At 47.7% G+C, this 25,000-nt stretch overlaps 2 protein-coding genes across 3 annotated transcripts in view; one reads left to right on the top strand and one right to left on the bottom strand.

Moving 5' to 3' along the window:
• The window catches only part of LOC109882165 (alpha-tubulin N-acetyltransferase 1-like), a 28,696-nt gene extending 7,513 nt beyond the window's left edge, over positions 1-21,183 (top strand). Inside the window, exons 6-13 of one of the 2 annotated variants that reach the window (XM_031795046.1) lie at positions 1,928-2,029; positions 3,628-3,673; positions 9,534-9,608; positions 10,645-10,864; positions 16,192-16,295; positions 17,378-17,462; positions 17,752-18,033; positions 18,089-21,183. In XM_031795046.1, coding sequence (XP_031650906.1) covers positions 1,928-2,029; positions 3,628-3,673; positions 9,534-9,608; positions 10,645-10,864; positions 16,192-16,295; positions 17,378-17,462; positions 17,752-18,033; positions 18,089-18,092 — 918 coding nt within the window. In that variant the 3' untranslated portion in view covers positions 18,093-21,183. Of the gene's footprint in view, positions 1-1,927; positions 2,030-3,627; positions 3,674-9,533; positions 9,609-10,644; positions 10,865-16,191; positions 16,296-17,377; positions 17,463-17,751 lie in introns of both variants that reach the window. The other variant, XM_031795047.1, reaches the window with a different exon arrangement.
• Positions 21,184-22,273: 1,090 nt separating this feature from the next.
• The window catches only part of LOC109882166 (regulator of G-protein signaling 3-like), a 27,716-nt gene continuing 24,989 nt past the window's right edge, over positions 22,274-25,000 (bottom strand). The window contains exon 6 of the mRNA XM_031795045.1: positions 22,274-23,908. Coding sequence (XP_031650905.1) covers positions 23,738-23,908 — 171 coding nt within the window. The 3' untranslated portion in view covers positions 22,274-23,737. The remainder of the gene's footprint in view (positions 23,909-25,000) is intronic.

Below are 25,000 nucleotides of genomic sequence, written 5' to 3'. Positions count from 1 at the left end.
TCGTCATCTTAATTCAGTCTCATCTGAAAGTTGTAAATTCTTGGTTATCTGCACGAACCCTGGCTAACAATTTGAATCAGCAATACAAAATTGGGTTTAATTATTTACTAAATACCTAACTAATCACACAGAATTACACATAATTAAATCATAAACTTGATTACAAATTACGTTATAAAGGAAATCGTCCCTAGTGGGCGGAACAGATATGACAGCTGGTTACACAAAAGAAAAGGGGCTGGGTTTGAGTGAAAGAGCGGGAAGACTGAGGAACAAAGGAAGAAACTGTGCTATCGTAAATACAGTATCTTATGCATTCTAAATTACCGCCCATTTGGAAAAGGAAAATGCAATAAATATTTACTCTGAGCTGCGCTTCAGTAGGTTGGTGGTAGATGGAAGGCCGTGTTGCCCAACCGAGCCCTTTGTCCTTTGAAGAATGTCTCTGCTGGCAAATTGAATACGTTGTAGTAACGTCGTTGTGTGGTAGACGGGATACTGTGTCTGTTCCTTCCTAACCTTGTTTGCAGAGGCTGTTTCTAACTCAACGGCTAGGAGGTATCACTTCTGTAGTGAATAAGAGTTCAAAGTTCATACCATTCGCAACCAAAGCTCACGCTGATGTTGGCTTCGTTCTGTAGTTATTATCTGAACCATTCTGACATCGGACCGTCGTCCTCACATCCTCGGAACAGGAGGTTATATTGTCGTCCAGGCTTTATATAGGAAGGGAGAGTAGGGCGTGTTTGAAAAGTTTTATAGCCCATGTCCCTTCACAGGGGCGGGCCACTGATTGAGCATAGCCCTAACTTATGAAAACCCAAATCTCACATTTTAGAAGCTAAAATCACATTTCATCCCATCAACAATAATTTAATAGTCAAACATTTAAATTGAACAACAATTCCATGTGAATCCGATAACTCTGATGTGTAGACTTTCCACTGTAGAGTTTATGTCATCTTATCATTGATGAGAATGTCTCAGATGACAACCGAACTGACATCATATTCATTAAGTACCACCGCATGGTCGGATTACCAGAATATAGTGAATTTCCCTGCACCTTCTGATGTTCCCAGAATCTCTATGTTAACCAAGGGGTTTGCAAATGTAACATCAGTAGGGTAGAGAGAGGAAAAAGGGGGGAAGAGGTATTTATGACTGTCATAAACCTACCCCCAGGCCAACATCATGACAGTACACCTGTGTAATGATCATGCTGTTTAATCAGCTTCTTGATATGCCACACCTGTCAGGTGGATGGATTATGTTGGCAGAGGACAAAGGCTCACTAACAGGGATATTAACACATTTTGTGCACAAAGTTTGAGAGAAATAAGCTTTTTGTGCATATGGAACATTTCTGGGATCTTTTATTTCAGCTCATGAAACATGGGATTAAACCATTTATTTTACACTTTACATGTTGTGTTTATATTTTAGTTCAGTGTATTTAGATTGTTTTATTCAAATCACTTTCTGAATTGAGTGACTTCAATTAGAAGGAATGACCACTATAGCCTGGTTACAGCCGGGGTGTATTCATTAGGAACCAAAGGGAAGCAAACGGGACGAAACGGGAATGGACCGACCTGAATTGGTCCTATAAGAAACTCTCCTTTTCATTGCAAAACAAACATTTTTAGTGAAACGTTTTTTGTTGTTGTTTGTTACGGTTTGCACTAAATGAATACACCTCGGCTCTCACCATTGTTGAGTACACTATTCCTGATTTTTTATTTTTTTATACCAGGCTATGAAAAGTAGAACGCACAGACTGGAATGTGATGGTGTGCTGAGGCAGAGTCGTTGGACTAGAAATTACAGGGTGTTGCCAAGAGGCTGTTCTTCACATGTCTGTTTGCTTGTTGAGACGTGTTGTAATTTATATGTTTTACCTCCGTCTCTTCCCCTCCATGTTCAGCACAAAAAGGTGGAGCCAGTGATGATGGCCTACGACAGGCCCTCCCCTAAGTTCCTCTCATTCCTGGAGAAGCATTACTGTCTGAAAAACGGTGTACCTCAGGTATGATTTGACGGTGGTCTCTACTGTCATTGTGCCACCAGTGCTTTGTATTCCTCACCGCTGTATCTTTCCTCTGGTAAATTATTATTATACTGTATATTAGCCTGACAGTCAGTACAGCCTCAGATAATGCAGATAGATATGAACATTTCATAAACTAACTGTTTCAGACTGAGATAAGACAGGAGGTGAAGGGGATATTGGCTAAATAAGGAACATACTTGAAGAGAGGCTGGGCCCTACATCAGGCTGGGCCCTACATCAGGCTGGGCCCTACATCAGGCTGGGCCCTACATCAGGTTGGGCCCTAACATCAGGCTGGGCCCTACATCAGGCTGGGCCCTACATCAGGCTGGGCCCTAACATCAGGCTGGGCCCTACATCAGGCTGGGCCCTACATCAGGCTGGGCCCTACATCAGGCTGGGCCCTACATCAGGCTGGGCCTTACATCAGGCTGGGCCCTACATCAGGCTGGGCCTTACATCAGGCTGGGCCCTACATCAGGCTGGGCCCTACATCAGGCTGGGCCCTACATCAGGCTGGGTCCTAACATCAGGCTGGGCCCTACATCAGGCTGGGCCCTACTGTTAATGATTCTGGTAAACAGACTAGCTCTCATCAGGCTGGGCCCTACATCAGGCTGGGCCCTACTGTTAATGATTCTGGTAAACAGACTAGCTCTCATCAGGCTGGGCCCTACATCAGGCTGGGCCCTACATCAGGCTGGGCCCTACTGTTAATGATTCTGGTAAACAGACTAGCTCTCATCAGGCTGGGCCCTACATCAGGCTGGGCCCTACATCAGGCTGGGCCCTACATCAGGCTGGGCCCTACATCAGGCTGGGCCCTACATCAGGCTGGGCCCTATAGTTAATGATTCTGGTAAACAGACTAGCTCTCATCAGGCTGGGCCCTACATCAGGCTGGGCCCTACATCAGGCTGGGCCCTACAGTTAATGATTCTGGTAAACAGACTAGCTCTCATCAGGCTGGGCCCTACATCAGGCTGGGCCCTACATCAGGCTGGGCCCTACTGTTAATGATTCTGGTAAACAGACTAGCTCTCATCAGGCTGGGCCCTACATCAGGCTGGGCCCTACATCAGGCTGGGCCCTACATCAGGCTGGGCCCTACATCAGGCTGGGCCCTACAGTTAATGATTCTGGTAAACAGACTAGCTCTCATCAGGCTGGGCCCTACATCAGGCTGGGCCCTACAGTTAATGATTCTGGTAAACAGACTAGCTCTCATCAGGCTGGGCCCTACATCAGGCTGGGCCCTACATCAGGCTGGGCCTTACATCAGGCTGGGCCTTACATCAGGCTGGGCCCTACATCAGGCTGGGCCCTACATCAGGCTGGGCCCTACATCAGGCTGGGCCCTACAGTTAATGATTCTCTCTCTCCCCTTTCCCCTTCTCTCCCCCTTTCCTTGTCCACTTGTCTCCCCTTCTCTCCCCCTTTCCTTGTCCACTTGTCTCCCCTTCTCTCCCCCTTTCCTTGTCCACTTGTCTCCCCTTCTCTCTCCCCTCTCCCCTTCTCTCCCCCTTTCCCTGTCCACTTGTCTCCCCTTCTCTCTCCCCTCTCCCCTTCTCTAGGTCAATAACTTTGTGGTGTTTGATGGTTTCTTCACCAACAGATCAGGTAATATTCCCATCTCTGTGCCAGGCTATGTCTTCATTCATTCTGGGGTTATTTTCGATGAGTAGTGTTGTGCAACAGGGTTGCGTCCCAAATGGCTCCCTTTCGCCTAATGTAGTTCACTACTGTTGATCAGAGCCCGTATGAGTCCTGGTTAACAGTAGTACACTAAATAGAGAACTAGTGTGTCAGTTGTGACGCAGCCCGTTGCGCAACACTTCTCATCCGAAATAACAGCACCACTCTGGTGTAGTCAGTGTTGGCTTCCTGCCTGTGGTGGTGTGGTGACTGGTAATAGGAGCAGGGTTTGTGCTAGCGTGGGTGTCCACACCCTCACAGGTGTCCGCTTGTGTCACGCCTAATACAGACTGGGCTGTCTCTCCTCTCTGTATCTCTGCCAAAAAACAGACACTCTAATATTTGCAGCTGGGTTTGTTTTTAGAATAAGCTAGATGTTACATCATCCTGTCAATGCATGTATTTGGCCTTAAACCACTCAGAAGGTGTCGCACTAAAACCCAAATCTGTAGCGGCCATCTTAGTTGTGATAAAAGTGTCTGTGGAGGCACATTGCCGAGACGTGCATGTAGCAGACACTGTGTTCAGTCTCCAGAAGCATGTCTGTCTGTACACCGTAGTATGAGATAAGCTGCAGTGCTACTTTTCTGAAGTAATATATTGTAATTTTTTATTTCATTTTTTTACATTTTTGTTAAATGAACAAAAGTAGGCAAAAAAATAAATAAAAATATTTCCCCATTTGCACCCTCCAGTATATTGGATATTTTTGGAGAGTCACTACTAACCCTGGAAAGTTCTGTGAAGTCCTGTTCTTATTATGTTTTTCTATACGCCGGCTTTTGTTCCACCAAACGTTCCCAGGTTCGCCTCCCTCTCCTCTGCCGGATCAGAGAATGTACGGCTTTTTGTAAGGAACTCTCTATCTCTTTTACTCCTCCTCGTTCCTCGCATCCACTCCCCACTTTCTCTCTCGTTTAGCTGCTCTATCCTTTCATTGATGTCAGGGCCCCTCTTTTTCTCTGAGAAAGAGGACGAGAAACAGGGGCCCTGACATAAACAAAGGGATCTCTGTCTCTCTCTCTCTCTCTCTGTCTCTCTCTCTCTCTGTCTCTCTCTCTCTCTGTCTCTCTCTCTCTCTCTCTCTCTCTCTCTCTCTCTCTCTCTCTCTGTCTCTGTCTCTCTCTCTCTCTCTCTCTGTCTCTCTCTCTCTGTCTCTCTCTGTCTCTCTCTCTCTCTCTGTCTCTCTCTCTCTCTCTCTCTGTCTCTCTCTCTCTCTCTGTCTCTCTCTCTCTCTCTCTGTCTCTCTCTCTCTCTCTCTGTCTCTCTCTCTCTCTCTCTGTCTCTCTCTCTCTGTCTCTCTCTGTCTCTGTCTCTCTCTCTCTCTCTGTCTCTCTCTCTCTCTCTCTGTCTCTCTCTCTCTCTCTGTCTCTCTCTCTCTGTCTCTCTCTCTCTGTCTCTCTCTGTCTCTGTCTCTCTCTCTCTGTCTCTCTCTCTGTCTCTGTCTCTCTCTCTCTGTCTCTCTCTCTCTCTCTGTCTCTCTCTCCCTCTGTCTCTCCCTCTGTCTCTCTCTCTCTCTTGCGCTCTCTCTCTCTGTCTCTCTCTCTCTCTTGCGCTCTCTCTCTCTGTCGCTCTCTCTCTCTGTCGCTCTCTCTCTCTCTCTCTCTCTCTCTCTCTCTCCTGTTTTCCTGTTTCTCCTGTCTCTCTCTGTCTGTCTGTGTGTGTGTGTGTGTGTGCTTGCTCTTCTGTATCACTACCCTGCTTCTCTCCCAGCTGGGTCCATTGTATGACACAATGTATCTGACAGATATACTGTAGATATATGATATACTGGAGCAAGCCCTCCCAGGTACCAGGCTGCTATGGTTACCCTGAGATCAGATAGACACACTACCCCAGCCAATCCCTGGCTTCCTTCCCACCACAGATAATAATATACCTATTTGTAGTCCCACCCACTACCAGAGCCATTTATACACACAGTGCCTTGCAAAAGTGTTCATCCCCCTTGGCATTTTTCCTATTTTGTTGCCTTACAACCTGTAATCTAAATTGATTTATATTTGGATGTCATGTAATGGACATACACAAAATAGTCCAAATTGGTGAAGTGATAAAAAAAAATATATAATATCAAAATAATGCAGAACCTGAATACAGTATGTATTCACCCCCTTTGCTATGAAGCCCCTCAATAAGATCTGGTGCAACCAATTACCTTCAGAAGTCACATAGTTAGTTAAATAAAGTACACCTGTGTGCAATCTAAGTGTCACATGATCTGTTTGTATTGTTGGCTCTACCTGTTTGTATGGATGGCTCTACCTGTTTGTATAGATGGCTCTACCTGTTTGTATAGATGGCTCTACCTGTTTGTCTGGATGGCTCTACCTGTTTGTATAGATGGCTCTACCTGTTTGTATAGATGGCTCTACCTGTTTGTCTGGATGGCTCTACCTGTTTGGATGGATGGCTCTACCTGTTTGTATAGATGGCTCTACCTGTTTGTATAGATGGCTCTACCTTTTTGGATGGATGGCTCTACCTGTTTGTATAGATGGCTCTACCTGTTTGTATCGATGGCTCTACCTGTTTGTCTGGATGGCTCTACCTGTTTGTATGGATGGCTCTACCTGTTTGTATGGATGGCTCTACCTGTTTGTATAGATGGTTCTACCTGTTTGTCTGGATGGCTCTACCTGTTTGGATGGATGGCTCTACCTGTTTGTATAGATGGCTCTACCTGTTTGTATAGATGGCTCTACCTGTTTGTATGGATGGCTCTACCTGTTTGTATAGATGGCTCTACCTGTTTGTCTGGATGGCTCTACCTGTTTGGATGGATGGCTCTACCTGTTTGTATCGATGGCTCTACCTGTTTGTATAGGGGCGGCAGGGTAGCCTAGTGTACCTCTACCTCTACCTGTTTGGATGGATGGCTCTACCTGTTTGTATAGATGGCTCTACCTGTTTGTATAGATGGCTCTACCTGTTTGTCTGGATGGCTCTACCTGTTTGGATGGATGGCTCTACCTGTTTGTATCGATGGCTCTACCTGTTTGTATCGATGGCTCTACCTGTTTGGATGGATGGCTCTACCTGTTTGTATAGATGGTTCTACCTGTTTGTATAGATGGCTCTACCTGTTTGTATAGATGGCTCTACCTGTTTGTATAGATGGCTCTACCTGTTTGTATGGATGGCTCTACCTGTTTGTCTGGATGGCTCTACCTGTTTGGATGGATGGCTCTACCTGTTTGTATAGATGGCTCTACCTGTTTGTATAGATGGCTCTACCTGTTTGTATAGATGGCTCTACCTGTTTGTATAGATGGCTCTACCTGTTTGTATGGATGGCTCTACCTGTTTGTCTGGATGGCTCTACCTGTTTGGATGGATGGCTCTACCTGTTGTATCGATGGCTCTACCTGTTTGGATGGATGGCTCTACCTGTTTGTATCGATGGCTCTACCTGTTTGTATCGATGGCTCTACCTGTTTGTATAGATGGCTCTACCTGTTTGTATAGGGGCGGCAGGGTAGCCTAGTGGTTAGAGCATTGGACTAGTAACCGAAAGGTTGCAAGTTCGAATCCCCGAGCTGACAAGGTACACATCTGTCGTTCTGCCCCTGGACAGGCAGTTAACCCACTGTTCCTAGGCCGTCATTGAAAATAAGAATTTGTTCTTAACTGACTTGCCTAGTAAAATATAAAAAATAGATGGCTCTACCTTTTGTATGGATGGCTCTACCTGTTTGTATGGATGGCTCTACCTGTTTGTATAGATGGCTCTACCTTTTGTATGGATGGCTCTACCTTTTGTATGGATGGCTCTACCTGTTTGTATGGATGGCTCTACCTTTTGTATGGATGGCTCTACCTGTTTGGATGGATGGCTCTACCTGTTTGTATGGATGGCTCTACCTGTTTGTATGGATGGCTCTACCTTTTGTATGGATGGCTCTACCTGTTTGTATGGATGGCTCTACCTGTTTGTCTGGATGGCTCTACCTTTTGTATGGATGGCTCTACCTGTTTGTATGGATGGCTCTACCTGTTTGTCTGGATGGCTCTACCTTTTGTATGGATGGCTCTACCTGTTTGTATGGATGGCTCTACCTGTTTGTATGGATGGCTCTACCTGTTTGTATAGATGGCTCTACCTGTTTGTATGGATGGCTCTACCTGTTTGTATGGATGGCTCTACCTGTTTGTCTGGATGGCTCTACCTGTTTGTATAGATGGCTCTACCTGTTTGTATGGATGGCTCTACCTGTTTGTATGGATGGCTCTACCTGTTTGCATGGATGGCTCTACCTGTTTGTATGGATGGCTCTACCTGTTTGTATAGATGGCTCTACCTGTTTGTATGGATGGCTCTACCTGTTTGTATGGATGGCTCTACCTGTTTGCATGGATGGCTCTACCTGTTTGGATGAAGGTAAGACGGCATGTTTAGGTCCTCTAACATTGTACCCAGGCCTGACCCGGTTGACATAGGTCTGCCATAGGGTTGACATAGGCCTGCCATAGGGTTGCCATAGGCCTGCCATAGGGTTGACATAGGCCTGCCATAGGGTTGACATAGGCCTGCCATAGGGTTAATATAGGCCTGCCATAGGGTTGACATAGGCCTGCCATAGGGTTAACATAGGCCTGCCATAGGGTTGACGTAGGCCTGCCATAGGGTTGACATAGGCCTGCCGTAGGGTTGCCGTAGGCCTGCCATAGGGTTAACATACGCCTGCCATAGGGTTAACATAGGCCTGCCATAGGGTTGACATAGGCCTGCCATAGGGTTAACATAGGCCTGCCATAGGGTTAACATAGGCCTGCCATAGGGTTAACATAGGCCTGCCATAGGGTTACATAGGCCTGCCATAGGGTTAACATAGGCCTGCCATAGGGTTAACATAGGCCTGCCATAGGGTTGCCATAGGCCTGCCATTGGGTTGCCATATACCTGTCGTAGGGCTGCCATAGGGTTGCCATAGGGCTGCGATAGGCCTGCCATAAGCCTGGCATAGGGTTGACATAGGCCTGCCATAGGGTTGCCATATACCTGTTGTAGGGTTAACATAGGTCTGCCGTAGGGTTGCCATAGTACTGCCACAGGCCTGCCGTAGTGTTCTCGTAGGCCTGCCATAGGGTTGCCATAGGCCTGCCGTAGTGTTGCCGTAGGCCTGCCATAAGGTTAACATAGGCCTGCCATAGGGTTGACATAGGCCTGCCATAGGGTTGACATAGGCCTGCCATAGGGTTGACATAGGCCTGCCATAGGGTTGACATAGGCCTGCCATAGGGTTAACATAGGCCTGCCATAGGGTTGACATGGGCCTGCCATAGGGTTAACATAGGTCTGCCATAGGGTTGACATAGGCCTGCCATAGGGTTAACATAGGCCTGCCATAGGGTTGACATAGGCCGGCCATATGGTTGCCATAGGACTGCCATAGGGTTGACATAGGCCTGCCATAGGGTTAACATAGGCCTGCCATAGGGTTGACATAGGCCTGCCATAGGGTTAACATAGGCCTGCCATAGGGTTGACCTAGGGTTGACATAGGCCTGCCATAGGGTTGACGTAGGCCTGCCGTAGGGTTGCCGTAGGCCTGCCATAGGGTTGACATAGGCCTGCCATAGGGTTGACGTAGGCCTGCCATAGGGTTGACGTAGGCCTGCCATAGGGTTGCCGTAGGCCTGCCATAGGGTTGACATAGGCCTGCCATAAGGTTGACATAGGCCTGCCATAGGGTTGCCGTAGGCCTGCCATAGGGTTGACGTAGGCCTGCCATAGGGTTGCCATAATGTTTCCCCCCCGTGCTGACTGTATCCTCTTCCACAGCGGCCCAGTGGAGAAAGGTTCCCCCCAAAAAGCTGGACGGAGAGATCAAGCCCTACTCACTAACACAGAGAGGGGGTGAGCCACCGTTTAAACTTGGACAGAACACGTGGAGGATAACTCCTAATGGGCCAGTTTCCCGGACCCAGATTAAGGCTAGTCCTGGATTAAACACATTTAATGGAGATTCTTATTCCAGGACTAGGTTTAATCTGGGTCCGGGAAACCAGCCCAGTACAGCTGGAAAACGTCAGATTTACATCATTTAGTTGTACTAGATAACCCAGTCAAGACATTGTATGACAGCTTGATGAGGATACAGTATATTTTCCCTGGGACTAAACATTGTTACTTGTAGGGATATTTCCCCACTTCATTGTAAACAGAGTGCTAATAGGACAGTTGTCATTCGGCTGAATTTGTGTGGCCTCTATGACAGGCCTTTATATTCTGCCTCGTTACTGTAGGTCAGTTTAGTCTGAAAGACACTGAGCCATTCACTGGGTGTTGTCTCCCCATCTCTCCTCTCCCTCATGGTATTGTCTCCCCCCTCTCCTCTCCCTCATGGTATTGTCTCTCTTCTCCCTCATGGTATTGTCTCCCCCCTCTCCTCTCCCTCATGGTATTGTCTCCCCATCTCTCCTCTTCCTCATGGTATTGTCTCCCCATCTCCTCTCCCTCATGGTATTGTCTCCCCCCTCTCCTCTTCCTCATGGTATTGTCTCTCTTCTCCCTCATGGTATTGTTTCCCCCCTCTCCTCTCCCTCATGGTATTGTCTCCCCCCTCTCCTCTTCCTCATGGTATTGTCTCTCTTCTCCCTCATGGTATTGTCTCCCCATCTCTCCTCTCCTTCATGGTATTGTCTCCCCCCTCTCCTCTTCCTCATGGTATTGTCTCTCTTCTCCCTCATGGTATTGTCTCCCCATCTCTCCTCTCCTTCATGGTATTGTCTCCCCATCTCTCTTCTCCCTCATGATATTGTCTCCCCCCTCTCCTCTTCCTCATGGTATTGTCTCTCCTCTCCCTCATGATATTGTCTCCCCATCTCTCCTCTCCCTCATGGTATTGTCTCCCCCCTCTCCTCTCCCTCATGGTATTGTCTCCCCCCTCCAGCTGTGAGAGAGGAGCAGAGGGCTCTCCCCTGGCCTTTGTGTTGCCCCGCGGCTCCTCCCTTCTCTCCTCCGTTGTCGGTATCCTCCCCGTGCTCCCCAAGCAGGGCCCGCCAGTGCCCCAACCCGGCCCTGGCCCCAGCATCTGCCCCTGGGGGCTACAGGGGCCCGGCCCCCAACCCCCCACTCTTCGGCAGCCTCAACTACAGGGTAAAACGCACCAGGTATGGTATTCCTGAAAAACTGTCAAAACTAAATGCCCAGGTTTACAGGAGGGATCTCAGATGGAGTGATCCCTGACTCCCAGAATCAGGAGGGATCTCGGATGGAGTGATCCCTGACTCCCAGAATCAGGAGGGATCTCGGATGGAGTGATCCCTGACTCCCAGAATCAGGAGGGATCTCGGATGGAGTGATCCCTGACTCCCAGAATCAGGAGGGATCTCGGATGGAGTGATCCCCGACTCCCAGAATCAGGAGGGATCTCGGATGGAGTGATCCCTGACTCCCAGAATCAGGAGGGGCTAAGTCATTTTGGAGGTTGTCAGCATTTATTTTTTACCCTAGGTACTAATACAACTTCACTCCACGCAAACTATCTAAACTAATCCAGTTTTGTGGGAGAGTGTGTACAGCACAGCATTAAATCTGAGGGCCTGTCAGTATCTCTGCCAGGTTTGGAAGGCTTGGAAGGCTTGGAAGGCTTGGAAGGCTTGGAAGGCTTGGAAGGTTTGGAAGGTTTGGAAGGCTTGGAAGGCTTGGAAGGTTTGGAAGGTTTGGAAGGCTTGGAAGGTTTGGAAGGTTTGGAAGGCTTGGAAGGTTTGGAAGGCTTGGAAGGCTTGGAAGGCTGGGAAGGTTTGGAAGGTTTGGAAGGTTTGGAAGGCTTGGAAGGCTTGGAAGGCTTGGAAGGCTTGGAAGGCTTGGAAGGTTTGGAAGGCTTGGCCCGGGGGACACAGAGTTCTTCTCATTTAAGAGTATTGTTCATACAAAGAGGCAGCCTCAGGGCACCAAATGCCATACTATTCACTTTGGGAATAGGGTGCCATTTGGGAGTGTACACAGCTCCTGGGTAAAGTGCTTTCTCTCTGAGTGTCCGTCTCTCTCTCTCTCTCTCTCTCTTGCTCTCCCCCCACACCTAATTGTCCTGTGTGACCAGCACTGCTCTCTTTGTGACCTCTTTTTCTAAATACTGTTCTCTCTCTCTCTCTCTTCCATTCCTTCTCTACTGTCTGTGTACATTTGAAACCTCCACCCACCCCCTTTTTATCCAATTTGACCACAATCATCCAATCCTCCTCCTTCCTCACATCCATTTCATCCTCTCTCTGCCTCCCCTACATCCTAAAAGGAGGACTGGCACACTTCCTGTCATGGATTTAACAGTGAGGGAATGAAACGCCCCGGGCCTGCCTTAGGTGAAGCAGGTTAGTGTTTGATTGGCTCAACCGGGGCTGGCCTCCCGGAGTTGAGCCAATCAAATCAAATGTATTGGTTACATCTGCCGAAAGTGTAGACTTCATCGTGAAATGCCAACCTATGTGCCCTTTCCCAACAATGCACACTTAAAAAAAAAAGTACCAAACATTTTGTAAATAGTAACGTAATAATGAGGCTATGTACGAGGAGTAACGGCACCGAGTCAATGTGCAGGGGTACGAGGTAGTTGAGGTAATATGTACATGTAGGTTGGGGTAAAGTGACTAGGCAAACAGGACAAATAGAAGAGTAGCAGCAGCATATGTAAAGTGTGTGTGTGTGTGTGTTGGAGTGCCAGTGTAGTATTTGTGAGCGTGTGGGTACCGGTCCAGTGAGCGTGTGGGTACGGTCCAGTGAGAGTGTGGGTACGGTCCAGTGAGAGTGTGGGTACGGTCCAGTGAGAGTGTGGGTACGGTCCAGTGAGCGTGTGGGTACCGGTCCAGTGAGCGTGTGGGTACCGGTCCAGTGAGCGTGTGGGTACGGTCCAGTGAGAGTGTGGGTACGGTCCAGTGAGAGTGTGGGTACGGTCCAGTGAGCGTGTGGGTACTGGTCCAGTGAGCGTGTGGGTACCGGTCCAGTGAGCGTGTGGGTACCGGTCCAGTGAGAGTGTGGGTACGGTCCAGTGAGGGTGTGCGTACCGGTCCAGTGAGTGTGTGGGTACCTGTCCAGTGAGCGTGTGGGTACCGGTCCAGTGAGCGTGTGGGTACCGGTCCAGTGAGAGTGTGGGTACGGTCCAGTGAGCGTGTGGGTACGGTCCAGTGAGCATGTGCGTACCGGTCCAGTGAGTGTGTGGGTACCTGTCCAGTGAGCGTGTGGGTACCGGTCCAGTGAGCGTGTGGGTACCGGTCCAGTGAGCGTGTGGGTACGGTCCAGTGAGAGTGTGGGTACGGTCCAGTGAGTGTGTGCGTACCGGTCCAGTGAGCGTGTGGGTACCTGTCCAGTGAGCGTGTGGGTACCGGTCCAGTGAGCGTGTGGGTACCGGTCCAGTGAGCGTGTGGGTACCGGTCCAGTGAGAGTGTGGGTACGGTCCAGTGAGCGTGTGGGTACCGGTCCAGTGAGCGTGTGGGTACCGGTCCAGTGAGCGTGTGGGTACCGGTCCAGTGAGCGTGTGGGTACCGGTCCAGTGAGCGTGTGGGTACCGGTCCAGTGAGCGTGTGGGTACCGGTCCAGTGAGCGTGTGGGTACCGGTCCAGTGAGCGTGTGGGTACCGGTCCAGTGAGCGTGTGGGTACCTGTCCAGTGAGCGTGTGGGTACCGGTCCAGTGAGCGTGTGGGTACCGGTCCAGTGAGAGTGTGGGTACCTGTCCAGTGAGCGTGTGGGTACCGGTCCAGTGAGCGTGTGGGTACCGGTCCAGTGAGCGTGTGGGTACCGGTCCAGTGAGCGTGTGGGTACCGGTCCAGTGAGCGTGTGGGTACCGGTCCAGTGAGCGTGTGGGTACCGGTCCAGTGAGCGTGTGGGTACCGGTCCAGTGAGCGTGTGGGTACCGGTCCAGTGAGCGTGTGGGTACCGGTCCAGTGAGCGTGTGGGTACCGGTCCAGTGAGCGTGTGGGTACCTGTCCAGTGAGCGTGTGGGTACCTGTCCAGTGAGCGTGTGGGTACCGGTCCAGCCTCGTTTTGGCAGATGGCGAAGTCGTCTCAAAATGAGGTGACATAGGTGAGGCACGTGTAGTAATGAATAAGATTCTGTGTTTTCACATGCAAAAAAAATGATATTTTTTTATTTTTTTATTTTTTATTCAAATGTTTATTTGATGGAAAATAGCTTCTGTATGCTTCTGGAAGAAGCACAATGCTACCTTGTTGACAACATGACCGAGCAGCGAGAGATTACTGTTCGATTGGAGAAGGGCGCTCCTCACTCACCGCTTTTTGCCCGTTCTAGTCACAGGCCATAGACTGGTGCCCTTAATCTAACTCCCTGATTGGTGGGAACTTCCCCCGCGCCCAATGTTTACATCAATCCAAGGTTTAGGGATCTGTGACGGGAAGTGTTTAAGTGTGCACTTAGTGGGCAGGGTGTGGACAATCAGGAGGCAACCTAGCTGTCATCCGTCTGTCAAGGCCAGGGGAGTTTAGTATTATATCAATGATTAATTTACTACGAAACGAGGGACGAACAAAACAGAACAAACATGGCTCTCCGGTTAGAGCTTGTTCAACCTTTCCTAGTGTGCTGGTCGTCCGATTCAGGGGATTGTTTATTAAGCAAGTTCCCTTGGTAACCCTGTTTAGAGCTTTGTTTTAACCAATAGTTTCGTAGGTACTCTCATTAAGTGTATGAGGCCACTAAAATAATATGTGGATGACTTTTGGAGGCATATTCATTCATGTTTATTAACATGAAGTTCGCAATGTTTAAAACACAAAACAACTTTTCACTTTGTCATAACAGATTACAGCCCCCACCTATAATTTAGCCCAAACAACTACCTCTTTCCCTACTGTATTTATTTATTTATTTATTTTGCTCCTTTGCATCCCATTATTTTTATTTCTACTTTGCACATTCTTCCACTGCAAATCTACCATTCCAGTGTTTTACTTGCTATATTGTATTTACTTTGCCACCATGGCCTTTTTTTGCCTTTACCTCCCTTATCTCACCTCATTTGCTCACATTGTATATAGACTTGTTTATACTGTATTATTGACTGTATGTTTGTTTTACTCCATGTGTAACTCTGTGTTGTTGTATCTGTCGGACTGCTTTGCTTTATCTTGGCCAGGTCGCAATTGTAAATGAGAACTTGTTCTCAACTAGCCTACCTGGTTAAATAAAGGTGTTCTCAACTAGCCTACCTGGTTAAATAAAGGTGTTCTCAACTAGCCTACCTGGTTAAATAAAGGTGTTCTCAACTAGCCTACCTGGTTAAATAAAGGTGTTCTCAACTAGCCTACCTGGTTAAATAAAGGTGTTCTCAACTAGCCTACCTGGTTAAATAAAGGTGTTCTCAACTAGCCTACCTGGTTAAATAAAGGTGTTCTCAACTAGCCTACCTGGTTAAATAAAGGTGTTCTCAACTAGCCTACCTGGTTAAATAAAGGGGAAATAAAATAAATAAATAACAACATGATGCGTCAACAAGAAACAATGCTTAGAATTTGATAATGAGCCAGAGAAGGCTTTTTCATTGATAGTCCCCTACTTCAGTGGTTCTTAAACTTGGGGTTGGGACCCCATGTGGGTTCCTCTGAAATTTGAAATGGGGTCCCGTGAGTAATCTTAGGAAAAACTTTGGTAACCCCTGTCCTACTTGTATAATTCTCACATTAGTCTTCGGTCTTTCTGTTGGCGTTGCTTTCACTTCATATCATAATAATATGTTTTTTTGTTGTTTTTTCAGTTATTGTTTGTATGATTTGTCAAGCATTCAGTTTTGACATTGTTTGCTAATTCTGTTTTAATTAAGTGTTTCTCTTTTGTTGAAATCTCTTGCTGTTCCCCCACTGTTTCCTTTCTGTTGAATTCTCTTGCTGTTCCCCCACTGTTTCCTTTCTGTTGAATTCTCTTGCTGTTTCCTTTCTGTTGAATTCTCTTGCTGTTCCCCCACTGTTTCCTTTCTGTTGAATTCTCTTGCTGTTCCCCCACTGTTTCCTTTCTGTTGAATTATCTTGCTGTTTCCTTCACTGTTTCCTTTCTGTTGAATTCTCTTGCTGTTTCCTTTCTGTTGAAATCTCTGGCTGTTCCCCCACTGTTTCCTTTCTGTTGAATTCTCTTGCTGTTCCCCCACTGTTTCCTTTCTGTTGAATTCTCTTGCTGTTCCCCCACTGTTTCCTTTCTGTTGAATTCTCTTGCTGTTCCCCCACTGTTTCCTTTCTGTTGAATTCTCTTGCTGTTTCCTTCACTGTTTCCTTTCTGTTGAATTCTCTTGCTGTTTCCTTTTGCACACACTTGTCTTTTTCCCCTTTCTGTACTTTCCTACGATCTGTCTCCTCCTTCGCTCCCTATTCATGTTTCCCTCCCTCTTTCTTCCACTCTCTCTCGTTTTCTCTGTCCTGCTCTTATTTGTCCTCCATCTCCCATTCCCTTGCTCTTCCTATCCTCTCTACCTTCCCTGCTCCATCGCCGTGGTAGCCAACAGGGCCTAGTTGCCAGGGGAAACCTCTACAGTCGCTACATCAACACCCGGGGCTTTGGGCTGTTGTTGGAGACCCAGCAGAACACCTTCAAACTGCCAGGTAACCAGATCTGATTGGCTATGGGACATGTGTAGTACACCGTAACAACACACCACTAAGGACTATGTATGTTTCCCAAATGGCACCCTGTTTGCTATAGGGCACTACTTTAGACCAATCAACCAATCAAATGTATTTATATAGCCCTTCGTACATCAGCTGATACCTCAAAGTGCTGTACAGAAACCCAGCCTAAAACCCCAAACAGCAAGCAATGCAGGTGTAGAAGCACAGTGGCTAGGAAAAACTCCCTAGAAAGGCCAAAACCTAGGAAAAAACCTAGAGAGGAACCAGGCTGTGAGACCAGAACCCTATGGGCCTTTTTGAGAATATTCCCTATTTAGTGCACTACTTTAGACCAGGCCATGGTCTAAAGTAGTGCACTATATAGGGAATAGGGCTCTGGTCTAAAGTAGTGCACTATATAGGGAATAGGGCTCTGGTCTAAAGTAGTGCACTATATAGGGAATAGGGCTCTGGTCTAAAGTAGTGGACTATATAGGGAATAGGGCTCTGGTCTAAAGTAGTGCACTATATAGGGAATAGGGCTCTGGTCTAAAGTAGTGCACTACATAGGGAATAGGGCTCTGGTCTAAAGTAGTGCACTATATAGGGAATAGGGCTCTGGTCTAAAGTAGTGCACTATATATGGAATAGGGCTCTGGTCTAAAGTAGTGCACTATATAGGGAATAGGGCTCTGGTCTAAAGTAGTGCACTATATATGGAATAGGGCTCTGGTCTAAAGTAGTGCACTATATAGGGAATAGGGCTCTGGTCTAAAGTAGTGCACTATATAGGGAATAGGGCTCTGGTCTAAAGTAGTGCACTATATAGGGAATAGGGCTCTGGTCTAAAGTAGTGCACTATATAAGGAATAGGGCTCTGGTCTAAAGTAGTGCACTATATATGGAATAGGGCTCTGGTCTATAGTAGTTCACTATATAGGGAATAGGGCTCTGGTCTAAAGTAGTGCACTATATAGGGAATAGAGTGCCATTTATACATAGACCACTGTGCCCAGGAATGTACTGTGTTGTCTTGTGACTGACCTCTGACCTGTTAGTGCTGTGTACCTCCTCAGGTTTGACACCATTATTGAGAGAGAGAGAGACTGACACGGGGGGACAGACAGACCCCCTGGGACACACAGACAGGTTTGCCATGATGTAATTTCCCCTCATAGACATACTCAGGATATATCTGGCAGACTGTATATATAAAATGCATGCAGGGGGGGTTGGGAAGGCATTGAATAGTAGGTGGCTACAATTGAAAGCAAGAAAAATCAGCTGGAATAACAGTGGATTTGTGTTTTGACTGAACTACATTTCCTTCTCTGCAGCACAAAAACGAGTTCTCTTCCTTCTTCACACTCTCTGTTTCTCTATCACTCATCCCCTCATCTTACCTCTCGTCATATGCCTCCTCTCTCCAACCCTCCTTGTCCCTGTCCAGGTCCCTTCCACCTCTGTCCCTATCCAGGAAGGAGTTGCTCTGCTCCCAGACCACCAGAGAACCAGACAGACAGGCTGGGATGGAGACCAGGGTGTTGGAGAATAGGCTCCAGATGGGGGTAGGGGGAGAGAAAGGAGGTGGGCCCCAGGTGGTTGAGAAGGGGCCATTGGGGGCTGAGAAGGACAGGGGGAGAGGAGGCTGGTCATGGACGGTGGGAGAGAGCTGCTGTAACACAGCTCAGTGGGTCAGGCAGAAGCAGGAATATAACAACACCAGACCCTGGTGACCCACATGGACGGACTGACAGGAAGCAGGAATATAACAACACCAGACCCTGGTGACCCACATGGACGGACTGACAGGAAGCAGGAATATAACAACACCAGACCCTGGTGACCCACATGGACGGACTGACAGGAAGCAGGAATATAACAACACCAGACCCTGGTGACCCACATGGACGGACTGACAGGAAGCAGGAATATAACAACACCAGACCCTGGTGACCCACATGGACGGACTGACAGGAAGCAGGAATATAACAACACCAGACCCTGGTGACCCACATGGAAGACAGACGGACTGACAGGAAGCAGGAATATAACAACACCAGACCCTGGTGACCCACATGGAAGACAGACGGACTGACAGGAAGCAGGAATATAACAACACCAGACCCTGGTGACCCACATGGAAGACAGACGGGCTGACAGGAAGCAGGAGATGGAAGACCGACGGACTGACAGGAAGCAGGAATATAACAACACCAGACCCTGGTGACCCACATGGAAGACAGACAGGAAGCAGGAATATAACAACACCAGACCCTGGTGACCCACATGGAAGACAGACGGGCTGACAGGAAGCAGGAGATGGAAGACAGACGGACTGACAGGAAGCAGGAGATGGAAGACAGACGGACTGACAGGAAGCAGGAGATGGAAGACAGACGGACTGACAGGAAGCAGGAGATGGAAGACGGGCTGACAGGAAGCAGGAGATGGAAGACGGGCTGACAGGAAGCAGGAGATGGAAGACGGGCTGACAGGAAGCAGGAGATGGAAGACGGGCTGACAGGAAGCAGGAGATGGAAGACGGGCTGACAGGAAGCAGGAGATGGAAGACAGATGGACTGACAGGAAGCAGGAGATGGAAGACAGACGGACTGACAGGAAGAAGGAGATGGAAGACGGGCTGACAGGAAGCAGGAGATGGAAGACGGGCTGACAGGAAGCAGGAGATGGAAGACGGGCTGACAGGAAGCAGGAGATGGAAGACGGGCTGACAGGAAGCAGGAGATGGAAGACGGGCTGACAGGAAGCAGGAGATGGAAGACAGATGGACTGACAGGAAGCAGGAGATGGAAGACAGACGGACTGACAGGAAGAAGGAGATGGAAGACAGACGGACTGACAGGAAGCAGGAGATGGAAGACAGACGGACTGACAGGAAGCAGGAGATGACAGACGGGCTGACAGGAAGCAGGAGATGGAAGACAGACGGACTGACAGGAAGAAGGACATAGAAGACGGGCTGACTGACAGATGGATAGATATAAATCAGGAGATGGAAGACAGACTTACTGGCTGACGGATAGATAAGAAGCAGGAGATGGAAGACTGACTGACTGACTGACAGATGGATGGATGGATAAGATGCAGGAGATGGAAGACAGACTTACTGGCTGACGGATAGATACGAGGCAGGAGATGGAAGACAGACGTATGGATGGATAAGAAGCAGGCGATTGAAGACTGACTGACAGATGGATGGATGAATAAGAAGCAGGAGATGGAAGACAGACTTACTGGCTGACGGATAGATACGAGGCAGGAGATGGAAGACAAGAAGAAACAGGAAGTAGAGAGGAGAAAGAGACTGATTTAATAGAGATTTAGAGAAATGGACTGTGAGCTAGAGTTGAGATAGACGGGAAGAAAGCCACAGCCAATCCTCACCCACTTCCCTTCATCCCTCTCACCTGATCACTGGTTAGTGGTGCTATGTTTTCTAGACAGAACAAGTGAGATAGACGGGAAGAAAGCCACAGCCAATCCTCACCCACTTCCCTTCATCCCTCTCACCTGATCACTGGTTAGTGGTGCTATGTTTTCTAGACAGAACAAGTGAGATAGACGGGAAGAAAGCCACAGCCAATCCTCACCCACTTCCCTTCATCCCTCTCACCTGATCACTGGTTAGTGGTGCTATGTTTTCTAGACAGAACAAGTGAGATAGACGGGAAGAAAGCCACAGCCAATCCTCACCCACTTCCCTTCATCCCTCTCACCTGATCACTGGTTAGTGGTGCTATGTTTTCTAGACAGAACAAGTGAGATAGACGGGAAGAAAGCCACAGCCAATCCTCACCCACTTCCCTTCATCCCTCTCACCTGATCACTGGTTAGTGGTGCTATGTTTTCTAGACAGAACAAGTGAAGGGTTTGGTAGTTATGCAACAATAGTCAGCCAGATGTCACAGTATACGTCCCAAATGGCACCCTATTCCATATGGGACCTGGTCAAAAGTAGTGCACTATATTGGGAATAGGGTGCCATTTTGGGGCAGTGAATACTGGGTACTAGTCAGTAGGTTGATGATGGTAATGAGAACCACAGCTTTAGAGACCTACTAAATCTGTCACATGTACCAGCAGCTATTCACTTGAAGCAAAAAGGCAATGGAGCCATGCTGGAAATTCCATCAGACTTGAGTTGACACGTTAGGATGTTTTCAATGTAGAAATAAATGGCCTACGCTGATCACAGAAAGACCTGTCCCTAAATGTTGTTGGAATCGCTTTACTTGTTATGTCTGCGTTATTTACCCATGTATTGATCATAGATTACATTTGATTACCTAAATGTTGATATAGTGCTTTGTGTTTCTCTCATGTCCCCTCTACACCCTTGAACCTCCTGCACTGCCCTCTACTGGCTAAATCCGGTACTGCAGTATCACGAGAACTCAACAGGCAGTCAAGTACAAGACAGGGTTGTGTTCATTCGGCAACAAAACTGAAGACAATTTAGTTAAATGGGGTGGAAAAACTTGGACTTGTCCAATAAGAAATGGCCATTTTTGTTTTGTTTCAAAACGTTTTGTGAACACAACCCTGCTTCCCCTCACACATAGATATCATCCCCAAAACATTGGTATCCTGATTACATATGTTAAACATTCACTACTAATGCCGTGTTTATCTTTAGTCGGAACTAGGTAACTCTGACATTTCCGACTTGCAGTTACACACGTGCCGTATTCAACCAGTTAGCAAGTCGGACATTTCAGAGTTTCCTAGTTTCATACAGCACGTGAATGCGACATTAGTACCATCAAGCTACAACATCAGAAGCCCCACTAAACAAAAATAAACGCAAAGTGTTGGTCCCATGTTTCATGAGCTGAAATAAAAGATCCCAGAAAAGTACCATATGCACAAGAAGCTGATTTCTCTCATATTTTCTACACAAATTTGTTAATATCCCTGTTAGTGAGCATTTCTCCTTTGCCATGATAATCCATCCACCTGACAGATGTGGCATATCAAGAAGCTGATTAAACAGCATGATCATTACACAAGTGCATCTTGCACTGTGGACAATAAAATGGCACACTAAAATGTGCCGTTTTGCCACAACACAATGCCACAGATGTCTCCAGTTTTGAGGGAGCGTGCAATTGGCATGTTGACTGCAGGAATGTCCACCAGAGCTGTTGCCAGAGAATTTAATGGAATTTCTCTACTATAAGCAGCTTCCAATGTAGTTTTAGAGAATTTGGCAGCACGTCCAACCGGCCTCACAACCACAGACCCACGTGTAACCACTCCAGCCCAGGAGCTCCACATCCGGCTTCTTCCCTTGAGGGATCGTCTGAGGCCAGCCACCCGGACAGCTGATGAAACTGAGTATTTTTCTCTGTAATAAAGCCCTTTTGTGAGGGGAAAATGTATTCTGATTGGTTGGGGCCTGGCTCCCAAGTCGATGGGTCTGTACACACCCACGGCTCGCACCTCTGCCCAGTCACGTGAAATCCATAGATTAGGGACTAATGAATTTATTTGAATTGACTGATTTCCTCATAGGAACTTTTAACTCAGTAAAATTGTTGAAATTGTTGCATGTTCGTGTTTATATTTTTTTTATCAGTATAGTTCTACAATTTATCTTCTTTAAAATTTTTAAACCCAAACAACATTAATCCCAGGTTTACGTAGGTTCCTTTCTAAATGTAATCCGTTACTATAGTTACCTGTACAAAATTGTAATCAGTAACGTAACTTTTGGATTACCCCGAACTCAGCAACGTAATGATTACTTTCAGTTATGCTAGCAGATCCCCCTAGACTTCCATTCATTGCGCTGATGCTCGTTAGCATTGGCTCGCGAAACCACCTCAAACTTCCTTCATACTGGACACAGAGACGTATAGTTTATTTCCTTAGCGTTACTTAGCAACCGCACAGTGTTTAGACCGATGGCACTAAGATCCATCCGTAATGACCAACGACTTCTGTCATATGTACACAACATCTACGTGCATTTATTTATCTTTTAAAAATAGTTTGACAAAAAAACACATTCAAAACTAGGTACAAAGAAATTATACACACGAAATAAATGATTATATTCTTTGTTTATCTGTTGGATTCTCTTCAGATTACTGTTTAAAAAATATGTACAAGGGAGCATGAAGTGAAAGAGTTTCTCTCTTGGTTTTCACACGCTGTTTAGCACACTGCAGTCACATAAGAACAGCATCAAACCAACACAGACTTTGTTTTGCCAGAGGCCTGATGGGCCTTCTCATTTTTGTGTTATTGTAATGGGAGATGGCTTACTTGGAAGCAATACAATTTTTTTGAATTATCAAGCGACAAATGATCTGCCTTGATATGTTCATAAAACCATCCATCTGATCTGAGGGATTATAAGGTGACATCTTTGAAAAGGAATCCCTTTTTTGCAAAAAGAGTTCCTGGAGGCAATCTTTAAATAGGTTACTTCCTTGTACGGGCCACCCTCCTCCACCCTCCTCTACCAGTGTGGCCTGCTTTGGGTTTCATAAAATGCGTTGTCCTTTTTTAACTAGTGTGGCATCTTGCTCTACTTGTTTTTTCCTTTGTCTCCGCTGTCAGAATTCCATACGAGCTCATTGGACCGTGGGCGACCTATCGGCTTCTTAGCTGCTCTGCTATGAATGATGCCAACAAAAAGAGGATGTTTAATGATTACAAACGATGATAATCGGCACTCACTAAGTCATGGAAGAAACAGGTCCCTGTCTCGTAACCTCTGTTGATGGATTGGCAAGCTCCTTCAATCCAAACCCCATGACATTCCCTGCTGTCATTTCCCCAAGCTCCTTCACACCCTAAGCAGAACAGAACCTAACAGAACCCCCTGGGTTATGTTCATTAGGCACTAAAACAGAAAGGGACTACCTGGACTTGTCCAATAAGGAACTCTCATTTTTAAAAGTTTTTCTGTTCCATGCCCAAATGAACACAACCCTGCTCATTAACTGGAATGACTAAACCCCAAAACCTCTTTAACTCTACATTATGTAATGGCATCTCCTGCAACTGTCCAATCCCATTTCCACGACAGATAAGGTCTCTGTTTTCCACCCTTTCCCAGTAAGCACTTACACACACCCATCATAGATTTCAAAAGCACTGAATTGGAGTATCCTTTCCACCATTGTTAAATCCATGTAAGATAGTGTGCAAGTGTACACTTTAGGAGAAGGGTGGAGAGTGGAGGAATAGGGACGCAGCCTTAGGTCTCCATTCAATTCTTATTGCAGTAATGCAACGCTACAGCGTGATTGAAATGTAAAAGGTCATTTCAGATTGAGCCATCATATACAGCGTTTAACGTCAATGTAGTCTCCGCAAACGCAGGCACATTTGCCGATACCTTTCAATCGAGGCTATAGTGCTGAACTTCCACGATACGGATGGAATGGAGCCCTTAGTCTCTAGTCAGCCTGGCCCAGCAGGGTGAGGTAGATGTCGGACTGGAGGAAGCGAGGGTAGCAGTCTGTATCCAGGAGGGAGTAGATGCGTTTCTGGGCGTGGGACAGGGAGGTGTGTGATGGGGCCTGTAGGAGCTGTGTGGTTAAGTCTCTGGTCTTACTGTCCAAGTTCACCTGAAAGGGAGAGAGAGAAAGAAAGAAAGAGAGAGAGAGAGAGGCAGAGTGGGGAAAGGGAGGGAGGGAGAGAGAGGGGAGAAAGAAAGAGAGAGAGAGAGGCAGAGTGGGGAAAGGGAGGGAGGGAGAGAGGGGAGAAAGAAAGAGAGAGAGAGGGGCAGAGTGGGGAAAGGGAGGGAGGGAGAGAGAGGGGAGAAAGAAAGAGAGAGAGAGGCAGAGTGGGGAAAGGGAGGGAGGGAGAGAGAGGGGAGAAAGAAAGCAAGAGCGGGAGAGGTATGGAGAAATGGGGGGGGGAGAGACGGAGGAGGAGAGAGAGGGGGGAGGAGAGAGAGGGAGATGGAGACAGAGAGAGAGGGGGGGGAGAGAGAGTGAAAGAGGGCGAGGATGGGGGATGGAGGGGAGAGAGAGGGAGAGAGAGGATGGGATGGAGGGAGAGAGAGAGTGAAAGAGGGAGAGGATGATGATGGATGGGAGAGAGAGGACGGGATGGAGGGAGAGGACAGGGGATGGAGGGAGAGAGAGAGTGAAAGAGGGAGAGGACAGGGGATGGAGGGAGAGAGAGTGAAAGAGGGAGAGGATGGGATGGAGGGAGAGAGAGAGTGAAAGAGGGAGAGGACAGGGGATGGAGGGAGGGAGGGAGAGAGAGAGTGAAAGAGGGAGAGGACATGGGGATGGAGGGAGAGAGAGAGTGAAAGAGGGAGAGGATGGGATGGAGGGAGAGAGAGAGTGAAAGAGGGAGAGGACAGGGGATGGAGGGAGGGAGGGAGAGAGAGAGTGAAAGAGGGAGAGGACATGGGGATGGAGGGAGAGAGAGAGTGAAAGAGGGAGAGGACAGGGGATGGAGGGAGAGAGTGAAAGAGGGAGAGGACATGGGGATGGAGGGAGAGAGAGAGTGAAAGAGGGAGAGGACAGGGGATGGAGGGAGGGAGAGAGAGAGAGTGAAAGAGGGAGAGGACAGGGGATGGAGGGAGAGAGTGAAAGAGGGAGAGGACAGGGGATGGAGGGAGAGAGAGTGAAAGAGGGAGAGGACAGGGGATGGAGGGAGGGAGAGAGTGAAAGAGGGAGAGGATGGGGATGGATGGGAGAGAGAGG

Source organism: Oncorhynchus kisutch, linkage group LG17, assembly GCF_002021735.2.
Source record: "Oncorhynchus kisutch isolate 150728-3 linkage group LG17, Okis_V2, whole genome shotgun sequence".
Classification (NCBI taxonomy): domain Eukaryota; kingdom Metazoa; phylum Chordata; class Actinopteri; order Salmoniformes; family Salmonidae; genus Oncorhynchus; species Oncorhynchus kisutch.
Note: the sequence above shows the minus strand (reverse complement) of the source record. Positions and strands in the feature narration are given on the sequence as shown.